This window comes from Anopheles stephensi, chromosome 3 (genome assembly GCF_013141755.1).
Source record: "Anopheles stephensi strain Indian chromosome 3, UCI_ANSTEP_V1.0, whole genome shotgun sequence".
In the NCBI taxonomy this organism is placed as follows: Eukaryota; Metazoa; Arthropoda; class Insecta; order Diptera; family Culicidae; genus Anopheles; species Anopheles stephensi.
The window spans coordinates 82,437,655-82,449,306 of NC_050203.1; the positions used below are offsets into that span (position 1 = coordinate 82,437,655).

General features: G+C 48.8%; 2 protein-coding genes across 8 annotated transcripts in view; one reads left to right on the plus strand and one right to left on the minus strand.

The window, feature by feature from the left end:
- LOC118513664 (nucleolar protein 4) overlaps positions 1-9,172 on the plus strand; it is a 48,820-nt gene extending 39,648 nt beyond the window's left edge. The window contains exons 6-12 of one of the 7 annotated variants that reach the window (XM_036059762.1): positions 6,180-6,264; positions 6,382-6,444; positions 6,550-7,007; positions 7,098-7,250; positions 7,448-7,614; positions 7,885-8,078; positions 8,200-9,172. In XM_036059762.1, coding sequence (XP_035915655.1) covers positions 6,180-6,264; positions 6,382-6,444; positions 6,550-7,007; positions 7,098-7,250; positions 7,448-7,614; positions 7,885-8,078; positions 8,200-8,363 — 1,284 coding nt within the window. In that variant the 3' untranslated portion in view covers positions 8,364-9,172. Of the gene's footprint in view, positions 1-6,179; positions 6,265-6,369; positions 6,445-6,549; positions 7,008-7,097; positions 7,251-7,447; positions 7,615-7,884; positions 8,079-8,199 lie in introns of all 7 variants that reach the window. The other 6 variants (XM_036059763.1, XM_036059759.1, XM_036059760.1 and 3 more) reach the window with 6 other exon arrangements.
- Positions 9,173-9,261: 89 nt separating this feature from the next.
- On the minus strand, positions 9,262-11,605 carry LOC118513665 (coiled-coil domain-containing protein 186). Its single transcript, XM_036059766.1, has one exon. The coding sequence runs from the start codon at positions 11,444-11,446 to the stop codon at positions 9,467-9,469; it is 1,980 nt and encodes a 659-aa protein (XP_035915659.1). The 5' UTR covers positions 11,447-11,605; the 3' UTR covers positions 9,262-9,466.
- Between the last annotated feature and the right edge of the window lie 47 nt (positions 11,606-11,652).

An 11,652-nucleotide genomic window follows, 5' to 3' on the forward strand; every position in this document is an offset into this window, starting at 1 on the left:
TTCCCAATTTTTTTCCCCCTCACTCATTCGTTTTCGGGAAACCGGCCAAATTTCGCCTCTTTTTTTTTGTTCCCTTCCGTTTCGATTCGCCTCCTCGGTGCTCTTCATCAGAAACTCATTTTCTTCATAAAAATCGCTCCCACCACGAGACCATACCAGAGCGAAGAACCTGATGCTTATTTTTCCTTTTGCTTTTTCCTGTTCGCCCTCCCACAAAGCGAGGGAAAGGAAAAAAAATACTCTGGCCACGTGTTTCAATGTGTGTGTGTGTGTGTGCCTTCCATCCCATCACAAAACGTCAGCCCTGCTCAGAACCTCCTTCCCATACTACAACCACAAGAAAAACTGCCGGTTCCAGGGTTCGAGTTGGAGGTTTTTGGGTTTTTGGGCGGTTTTTCCTTTTGCTTCGTCTTCTACCACGAAGAAGAAGACCGGTGTTCGATGATGGAACTTTTCCATTTTGCCTCCCACCCCTCCTTTGCGCTCCCCTTCGTTTCCTTTTCCCCAACCAACGGGAAGATGAAGTGAGCGCGACCGCCACCGGCATCAGCAGCAAAAACGTGAGCCGTACATCGACCGTGGGTGTTTGGGGTTTTTGAAGAGAAGGAGGAGGAGGAGCAAAATGGGGCAAGGGGATAGGGAAAGGGGAAAATCCGTCCATCCGGACCAAACCCCGGCACGGAGAGTGCCCCAGAACGCACCCGACTCCTTCGGGTGGGAGGCGACATTCCAAGAAGCGAAACCGTTCATCCCCCATGTCATCCATCTTTTTTAATTCCTGACAGTTTTACCCTCTTGCTTTTTTGGTCGGGCCGGGGAAGGTAGGTGGATGTATGAGGTGGAGTGGTTGGGTGAGCGGGGTTGGGTTTCAGAAAAAGGGACGCCAAAGACATCGCAAGAAGAATGTCCGTTCGCAATCGGGCAAAAGACCAGGGCGCAAACCCCGAAGACGCGTTTCTTTCTGCTCTGCGGCTGCTGCTCTACTCCGCTTGCGAGCTCATTCGGAAAGATCCCAAGTTTTCCCCCTTTTTCTTTGTCGGTGTGCCCCGGTGGTGGTCCGCTTGATGGTCCGCCCGGTACCTCGGACCCATTTTCCTCGTCTTCGATCTTCTCGAACCGGTGTCGGTGGACGTTGACTTCGGTACGAATATTCGCCCCACACCACCGGGCGCTTTCGAAGTAAGTCTTCCGAAGAGTCTGTGTGTGTGTGTGTCTGCTTAGTGGGATGGGAAATCTCCGGCCCACCCGTTCTCCCGAGATGGTAACAACCTGCCTGTAGGATGGGTTGAATAATAGGAAAACGCAAGCAATAACCATCAGGAAGAAGCGCAACTCCGGTTCACCTTTCCCTCCATTTTTCTTCCTTCACCTACACCCTGTCAAGATGGTGGAAAAAATACCTCCGGGGAGGGTTTTTTGGGGTGTGAGTTGTGTGGGCTTCCGATCCGACAGTTCGGTGATCTTTTTCTTACTTTCAGCTCGGAAAGGAAGCCCTGCACTTCTCTTGCTGGACGCCACGTTTTTGTGAGGAGGTAAAAGAGGCTGGGGAGACACGGGAAAAAAAATCTGTAGCTCGAGGAGGAGAGGGAAGGGGGCGAGTTTTCCATGGATACCACCCACCCACCCAGAGCAGAGAAAATCACTCCAGGGGGTCGACAGTACGGTGGGATTAGTTTGCCCGTTCAATTGGTCAATATTTGGGCGGGTTCCTTCGATTTCATTGGAAGGATGGAAAATGATTAAATTTTCTGCGTTCTGGGGGGGGGGGGGGGGGTTGGGTGAGGTGTAGCGGGTGTGCTGAAGAAAAATTTGTTAGACTATTAGTGGGGTTTTTTTCTATTTTATTTTTTCGACTTGTAAAATGAAGCGATTTGAAGATTGGAATCAATTTTTTTAATATGAAAGTTATTCAAAATCCTGTATTGTTTTTATTTTTGAAGAATAACGGATTTGCACTTCATTTAAGGTTCTTTTCTCGGTTTAAATCCGTTTCCCAATCAATCTATAGGACCTTCAACAGGTTGCTTAGCGTAATTTTGGGTTGCGCGCCTAAAGTTAGGCAATCAACATATCACACAGTGCATTGCGTAGCTTTACGAATACTTGATGTTTTCAGAGCAAAACTAATCCTTAAAGTGATGAGAAAATATTTATTCTATGCTAGTTTTACAGAACTTTCATCAAGAAAAACAAGAAGATACATACACAGACCATTTGTTAGATACAAATAAAATATTCCGATTAAAATATTCTGTGCTAAAATTATCAATCCTAAAATTATAACGTCAATAATCCACCATCTATAAAAATGATTGAAACGTTTTATCTAATAATTACGTGTTACTACAGTGCTTCCTTTAACAATGTTCGTTCTACATACCCAGACTGACTCTCAAGCTTAACGCTACCACCATTTAGACACCGAGCCCCATGATTCCCACCCCGAGCGTCGCATCGCGCAGAAAGGTTTCCCATTTCGCCCCCTCGAGGGAAATTGGTGGAAGGTGGAAAAACTCTCCCATCCTTCCTCACTCCCTTCCTCGCCCATTCCCCACGGAAAAAACGCGTGAAAGTTGAAGGAACAAATTAAAAACATCCCTTCCCAACTGTTCCCTGTGTGCGCCCCCCCTTCGTCCCCTACGACTGTACAATGCGAGAAAGCATTAGAGAAAATCAGGATGGAAGTGGGAGGAGCAGTGGGATTGGGGAGGTCGGAGGGTGGAAGAAAAAAAATACCCCAACGGTAGGTCACATTCCGTGGCCGCTCCTTTTTAGCTGAAGCGAATCGAATTTTGTTCCATTCGGACCAGCAGACCTGAGCCACCGAGCGAAAGCGAGTCGTTTCGAGAAGAACGTTGCCATGTTGTCAGTTTTCCGTCACTCGGGGAGGCACTCGGGGACTGGGAAATTGGGGAGCGTACGAAGGCGAAACAGAAAAAAAAACAAAAGGACCGAAAATGCCACACCGGGAACCGGCAACCGGTGGAGGAAGAAAAATTGTTGAAGGATGTTGAAGTTTTTTTTGTCTCTTCTTTTTCGGGGACGACACTCGAGAGAGGGTCGACAGGGCATTTGTCTTGAATCTTGGACCGTCCGTTTGGACAGGAGTTTTGGACGTCCAAGGAATACGCCCTAGCCTGCGTGTCCCCATCCGCCTTCTTTTCCCCTACTTTTTCTTATGAGTCACAGACGTTTATGTCAGGGTGCCGGAAGTGTTGGTGCGGATGCAGCGAACACTCGGAGGGGCGAAGTCTTATCTCGTCTCTACTGCGAGACGGCTTCCTCTTCGCCCACCAACATCCTCCGGAGTTCGTCCGAGGATCTCGGAAAATATAAAAATTAATTAATCTTAAGTCGCCCTCTTGCTCGGTTCTCCTATTCCACCTATCGTCTGGCCAGCCTTTCGGTGAATATCCGTCCGGTTGGCGTTGGCACTGGAACAACGAGATTAAGGACGAGCGGCAACAACAGTAGACGAGAGTTTAAGGGACGCATCCTTTTCTTGGCCCGAAGATGCTGCACTGGGTGTGTTCGTCGGTGCCTGTGCTTGTGCCAGCCCTCCTTCACTCGAGTGTAATGGGGTAACGGTCCGATAGGACGATGGGTTGGTTCTTCGGGATTCTTCTTCAAGTTTCTTGTGCTCGTTGGAATGGATGCCCCACTCTTCGAGTGCAAAAAGGGGTTCTTGAAACGTTGAGACACACACACAAACACATCCACACGTCGCCTTTCTCTGCAAGAAAGTTATGAAGATAGGAATTCTTGAGAAAAGGGTCCATGGTCCATGGAGCTTGGAAGGGAACGTACGTAGAACTCACTGTGTGCGGGAGAGTGTGAGTTAGAAATTATCCTGATTGCTTAGAAATTCAACAGAAAAGTGTGGAGAGGAAGACGATGGCCCAAGATATCCCCCTCGACTCCTTTCGGTTTTCGGCAAGAAAAGGGTAGCTGGAAAAGTTCCTTTTTGGACAGGACAAAGAACGTACATCTCTCGGTGGGATCCGTTCTCCTGTCCTTTTTTCCACCCTCTCTACTGTGCCTTTGCCCACAGTTGACTGACACTCCTCACTCCCGACCCCGACGGCAGTGGAATCGAACCCGGGAAAACCCAGCACTTGTGACCGTCATCACCGTCAACAGGAACACTGTAGGCACCGAACTCGAAGTCAAACAGAGAAAAAAACTCTCTCTCTCACCCCACAACACAAAGCCAACGGATAAGAGGGTGCGCATCTAATGCTGTCTCCCTGTCGTGGAATGAGGTGACGAAGGGGGAACCGGGGACACGGTACAGGGACGCACACGCACACGCACCCGTGGGACGCACCGCGAAGAATTAGAAATGTGTGTGTACGCTCGCGCCCATTTCCCCCTAACTGACAGGATCGCCGCATCTTCCCACACGCCACGGTTTGGCGGGCTTTTAAAAGGGAGTTCGCTGTGCTGTGCCACCATCCCGACCCGACGGACGAGCAAACACGGGCTCGCGCGTGTACGTACGATGATGAAAGTACGGTTCGATGTCGTCGCCCACGGTGGAACGGCGAGATCCACTCGCTACCACCTTCCCATGGGTTGCCATGCCAAGGGTGACAGCGTTGGCGGTAACACTAAAACTACCGTCCTGAAAGCGAAGACAATTTATTGGATGTTCGGAGTATCAGTTTTTTTTTGTCTGCGAGATGAAGTAATTTGATAATCAAATCAAATGAAGCATGCAGGCTTTATATTAATTTTACATGAAGGTGTGAGAATTAATAAAAAAATAAGTAACACAAAATCGAGTAAAAAAAATCAGCAAACACAAAAGTGTAATTCTAGTATCGATAACTAAAATAAAAAATATTTAAAAAATGGTAAAACAAAAGACAAGAGTAAATCGATTCAATAAGAAGCAATATATAAGCAATACATATAAACAGCAAAGATATAAATAACTAAAACAATGCTAACTGCTAATCACAAAGCAATGGAAATCATCAATCATAAAAAACCAAGAAATAGAAATATAAAAACGAAAAAGAGATTAGTAACAAAAACAGTAAAAGTGAAACACAAGCCAATAAGTGAAAAATAAATTAATGCATCATTTAAAAGTGAACAAAAAAGCAATTCTTATCGTTGTTATCAATATGAAATCAATATAAAAAAATTGTGAACAAAAACCAGACACAAACCAACAAAAATAAACAGTACTTAACACATGCATTCTTCTGTTACCCATTTTTTAAACCAAAATCTCCCAAGTGGGCAAAACGAGCCTCTTCAACCACTCTAGTGTTGTTCATTTTTCACGCTTTTAAAGGACACTTTTCGTATCGCGTGTAGAAACCAATCGGTACCATCCAGGGTACCTTCACTAACCCGTTCCCCATGCTGCTAGAGGAACTGCTACCCTACCTCCGCTCCCTTTGTCCCGCTTATCCCTCCACCCTTCTCGTATCCGGTCGCACACCGAACACACCACCGACTGTGCTCCTGTTGCGTGGCGGATTCCGATTTTCAGAAAAAGGGGAACAGAATTATACCAACCCACTCGTCTTTCGTCTCATCACCCCCCCCTTTGCCCCCCTACCCGTGCCCATTTTCTCCCCGTACCATATAATGGGACGCGAGTCATCCTCACGCGGTGTGTGACACACATTATGAGGGAGACAGTGGCAGACGGACGGGCCGCACGCACCACAATCCTGTGATTATGAAAAAAAATGGAAATGGCTTTAGGGTGGCGCGTTTCGTTGCGTGCCTCACACGCACTCACCCCGGTCTCTGCCTCTCATCCCTTGGTTCCTTTCTCTCGATTCATCTCGTGTGCCTACGCAGCGAGGAGGGTAGGCAATCCGCATTACTTCATCGATCTAAGCAGGCCGAACCATCACAGCGAATCGATTCTAGCGCGAGAGAGAGTGTGTGATGTGAAATAATGTAAATATTATATAAAATGGGATAAATATGAAAACCAATATATATATAAAGTATAAAACTTAGAGAATGCCTAAAAACAACTTTAATGAGTGTCTCAATATTTTAATATAATTTTAATCTCTTTTGCTGCCTTGTGTTCCTTTACTCTGTGTTATGTGTAAATCCTTCTTTAAATTTAAATTATGCTAAATTGTTTTCGAGGTTAGAAGGTAATTTTAAAAAATGTCTCTCTTATCTCTCTTATTTCGTTTCAGGATTCTATATCCATGCCGTTCAATACCGAGACGACGGAAAACAATGGAAGCACGGCCAACACACCCAGCGAAGATGCGTATGCTGGTATGTTATACAACTTAAGAATAAGAATGTAGCTTCTCTTGAAAGATGCCAGTGACATTAAAGTAAATGTGTTCTCTCTGTCCAACCATTTAACGTCTCGTTAAGGTCTTATTAAAGATGCGGACAAGTTCAAGCTGATGCTACTGGCCTGGAACTATCAGAACTCGGCGGCAGGTAAATGTTAGTGGTATCTCCTCAATCTTTCCGTCCTGGACAAAGAGCCCCGGACACTCGGACACATTACTGACCTATCCCCCTCGTCCCGTACCGATCGGAACGCAACAGCACAAAATGGAGCCGAAGGACCGGACCTGGCGACGATGACGAACCTGTGGCAACAGTACCAGAACGCGCTGGCGATGACGGGCAAGACGAACTTCAACCAACTGCCGGTAAGTGAGCGACAATCGTCCCCCATAGAACAGCAGCAGGACGAAACGAACTCGTCCGAGCAGAAGGACGAGGACGATCTGTCCGAGGACGATTCGGAGGATCGGCTCGAAGCCACGGTGAACGATCCGGAACGGCTGAAAGCGTTCAACATGTTCGTGCGGCTGTTCGTGGACGAAAACCTGGACCGGATCATACCGATCTCGAAGCAGCCGAAGGAAAAGATCCAAGCGATCATCGATTCCTGTACGCGCCAGTTTCCGGAGTTTGCCGAACGGGCCCGGAAACGGATCCGGACGTACCTGAAGTCCTGCCGGCGGAACAAGAAGACGCGCGAGGGCTGGGAGAACACGGTGAGTCCCGTGGAGGGCACGGACGAGGTTAGTGGCAGCACGTCCGCAGGCGGAGGATATGATCGGTTTGGTATGCTTGTATGTTTCCAGTCCCGCCCCACGCCGGCACACCTAACGTCGGTGCAGGCGGAACAGATACTGGCCGTGGCGTGCGAGAACGAGAGTCTCAATGCGAAGCGCATGCGCATCGGGCTGGAGCCGATCAGCCAGACGGTCAGTCAACCGGCGGCGGTAAGTTTTATGGTAAAATGGTCGCTTCCAAACGCATCTTCCCGCACTTTTGCGACGACGACTTTTTCATGGACAGAATAACAACAACCAACCAACCAACCAACAGCCAACGTACCTCGGCAGGAAGGCAGCGAGAATGTTCGATACTAATGGCGCCGATGTCCAACACCTGAATGGGGGTGTTGGGGTGTGCTCTTTTGTCTTTGCAGACGTCGGCCGAATCACCGCCGGCCGTACCGAACATGTACCAGAACCTTGCCAACCGCGAGCAAGAGTCCACGTCCGTGTCCACGATCAAGAGTGAACCGATGACGAGCGTGCCGAAGATTTCGCCCGTTCCCAGCACACCGACCCCGGACATGAACCAGATGAAGCTGTAAGTGCTTGGTTTAAATCAATTTGAGTAATGCGATTAGTATAACTTTAGGCGTTTTTACTCCCGAGCATTGAAATGTTCGATTTAAAAAAACGCCTGAAGTTATGCAATCCGAATAACTCGAAACGATGTGTTTTATATTTTTAGCATAACTTCAGGCGCTCTCTTTAGGAAAAAACGCCCAAAGCTATGCTATCCGATTAGCAACTCTCTTAGGACAATCTCTCAATGCCTACTACGGTTGATTTTGTTCTCTCTTGTCGTTCACAGTAACATACCCAGTGCCAGTGCCAGCTCGACGCCCACCATCCCCACGACCGTACCTACCATCTCCAACTTCCACGACTACAACACCGGCTTCTCGAACCGGTCCCAGCACTACCAAAACTTCATGAACTCGGTCAACAGCAGTAGCACGAGCAGCGGTGCCACGACCAACACGACCATGTCCGCTGCCGGCACCGGTGAGTTGTGGAATCAGCTGAGCGATTGTAGGCCAACTCGTCCCCATTTACGCGTGCGAGTCTCCCCTCTCGATGCACCCCATTCGCTCACCGCTTTCCCTCTTCCCTGCCTCCATTACAGCCGCACCTACCGATCTCTCGATGAAGCGACCGATACTGGCCCACAAGCTGAACAGTGCAGAAATCACGGCCGTCAAGCAGCTCGTCACCGGGTACCGGGAATCGGCCGCCTTCCTGATGCGGAGTGCCGATGAGCTGGAGAACCTACTGCTGCAGCAGCAGTAAACCGGTGCCGGTGTAGGCCGATCTGTGTGTATGTGAAGATTTGTGTTGATGTCTTTTATCCCAAATCGCAAACATTTGTGTATGTACATTGTGACAAAAGGTAGAACAAAAGGAAAAAGAAAAAAATGCTGTAAAAAAAGAGACAAAAGGAAACTTTTTAAGGAATTTCAGGAAAATAAATGTGAAACCAAAAAAAAAGAAGCGTAAAAAGAAGCGTAACAAATAAGGGAAAAGTGTTCAATTCAGACGAACAAAAGGGAAGAAACAACAATACATTAGACAAAACGGACACGCACAAACACAGGGTGATAAAATAGAAGAAGCGAAACAAAAGCTTGTTAGGAGAGCAAGTTTAAAGGAGAAGAAAGTGAAATTACAAACCGAATTACAGAAGTGCAAACACAAGAAGTGGAAAGAACACTGGACAAGAGTTGATGAGTAAAACAAAATCAAACGAAGGAGAAGTCAAACTGTGTATAAATGTATGAACAAGGTATCGGCAAGAACGCGTAATCGCGCCAATCTCGTGCTACGGCTCTTGCTTAGTTGAGTTTAAGGATAAGCGTAACCGTTCGTTCGTTTAGTTTCGATTTGTTTTATTTATTTATTTACACCTAACAAACTACTTACTGTACAACTCACTTCTTGCAACTCTACTAGCGTTTCCTTTTCACTCTCGCACACTGCGCGCTACGTTCTGACGCGAGCCGGTAAGTGGACGCGATATGGCTCGCCGGGGCAAAACGCTAGAGCGCAGGCAGATGGGAACGTGTCAGTGGAATAAACTCAATATTGGAAGATAAAACGAATAACAATCGTGGTCTGGGTCCTGTGTCTTTTAATACTTTTTGTAAGTCCGATATCAGCTACGACCTCCTCTTGGACGATGTGCCTGTTAGGAATTCGAAAGGCCCAAAATTGATGGAGTTCTTCATGGATGGAGTCAATGCTCTTTATAGATTAAGATATGCTTCCTGACAAGGTCGCCTAAGGCTCCTGACAACGCTCTACCAACAATTTATTGAAACTCTTGTAGAATTTAGACAAAATCCCTTCATCGAAAAACGCCCACATGCGAGAAAATTACAACCATCCCACAGTAGCTACGCCAAACAGACCAGCTTCTCGTTCTGCAGATAGGCCAGCTGATTGCGCAGCGAACGGATCTGCAGCTGCGCATCGTCAAAGCTCGCCGACAGTATCTTGATCTGGGTGTGCATCTCCCTCAACGCCTGCTCGCGGTTCCCGATCGTAAAGGAAGCTTCCGCCCGGCACTGGGCCAACTCACTTTCCAGCTGGCTGTACTTCTTCTGCGCCGCTTCCCGCTCCTTCTCGACGCGCTGATTCGAACGCTCAATAATCTTGGCACTTTCGGTCCGCAGCTCGTCCAGCTCCCGTTGCCAGCGGAGCGCTTCCTCTTCTATTAGGCGTTTTTCTTTCAAGACCACCTCCAACCGTTCCCGGGCCTGGTCGAGTTCGGGTTGTGCTTGCTGCAGAGCTTGTTTCACTTCACCGTCTTTCGCCACGTGCACTTGCTGGAGACGGTCCTCCAGGAGCTTCACCTGCTTTAATGATCGCTCCAGCTCGACGAACAGCGTTTCGTTGGATCGTTTCAACTTTTCCGAGTTGGCCTGCTCGTCCTCCAGCAGCCGTGGATAGGGTGTGAGATGGCGTAGTTTGTCCTGGAACTTGCGCTTGATCTGTTCAATCTCAAAGTTGATCTGCTTCTCCACACGTCGGTTTGTGACCTGCAGCTTGCCCATCTGAAGACGCTGCTCTTCGACCTCCTGCTGAGCAGCGAGATACCGGGCACGATAGTCATCCAGCTGACTGGCCTGCTCGCGGATCAGCACCCGAAACTCGTCCTGTTCGTCCAGCAACTCCGAGCAGCGCTTCTTCAGCAGGTCCCGCTCAGTATCCTCCGGCGAAGGTTCACCCGGACCGGCCTGTACCTTTGCAAGGCGCTCACACAGATGTCGACACTCGGTCGTTTTCTTGGTGTACTCGGTCAGCAACATTGCGTACTGCTTCTGAGCATCGGCATCCTTCGCACATATCAAAGGTTCGCCGGATTCGTGCTTTGAGGATATTTCCCCTAGCACACAAACCGTTGGTCGGTCATCAGCACCACCGGAAGCTTGCTGACAGGAAACCGATCGCTTACAGGGAGTCTTATCGCACATCGACGGCGAGGGCTTCGAGCAGGCCGCCTTCAGCGGACACTCCGTCTCACTCATTGGGCCCAACTCCTTCTGGATGCAGTGTAACGCCTTTTCCATTTCTTCCAAGTTTTGTCCCAACGTTTCCGTGTTTGTGCGATAAAACTCCAACCGATGCATCATATCCGTTTCGCAGAAGCGTGGCGTTATTGGTGCGACGGGTTTCGGAGTCCGGTCCAAGATTGCATCATTGTCTTGGCACACTTTGTGCACATCGGCCGACAGTCGATCGAGCCGACTCTGCAGGATCTCAATCACACGGTCACGGTTCATCAGCTCTTTCTCGAAGCGTTTCGCCATTTCCGCATCCGGACAGGTGCCCTTTTCTCCAACCTGTTCATCCGAGCTGAGTGCTGACAGGGTAGAATCCACCGAGAAGCGTCGGTCTTCATCCACCGCCACAGCACCTAACGTCCACGGATTAGCACAGTACTCATCCAGCCTGTCCGGACAGAGCCCTATCGATTGCCACTGGTTTCCTTCCTGCCGCATCTCGGCAATCACATCCGCAAGCAGCTTGTGCTGCAGTTCGGCCTCCTTCTTTAACCGATTCCTCAGAAACGCCAACTCTTCCCGGTCACAATCCGCCTTCGGTTTCATCGCTTCCTTTTCGCGGATCTTCCGCTTCAACTCCACCATAAAGTTGTTCTGTCGATCCAGCTTCTGCTTCAACTTTGCCAACCGTTTCGACTGCTGTATGGCGGCAGCCGATGCAGACCGGTTCGCCGGCCGCTTCTCATCCGTTGGCAGCTGACCGTCCTCCAGCTCACCGCTCGGAACGGTTGGCAGCTGGGCGATAATGGACGCCAGCATATCGGCAGCCTGTTCCTGTGCGAACGAGGTGGTCGAGGGATGCGCACTCATTTCCGCACTGTTTTGGTCGATTGGTTCAATGAGAGAATTTAGATGCCTTCGTAGCAGAGCTTGCCAAATGTGTCTTCCTCAAACCGTGTGGTGGAAAAAACTGTCCTGAGCTGGTTGGTATAAACGACGATACATGACTACTAGATGGAAACGCCATACTGGAAATGTCACATTACACTCGACAACGCGGGCACGGATTGCTTGAT

Bases quoted from the DNA above. Each gene is read 5' to 3' on its own strand.
- LOC118513665 (XM_036059766.1), bottom strand. From the start codon at position 11,446: ATGAGTGCGCATCCCTCGACCACCTCGTTCGCACAGGAACAGGCTGCC.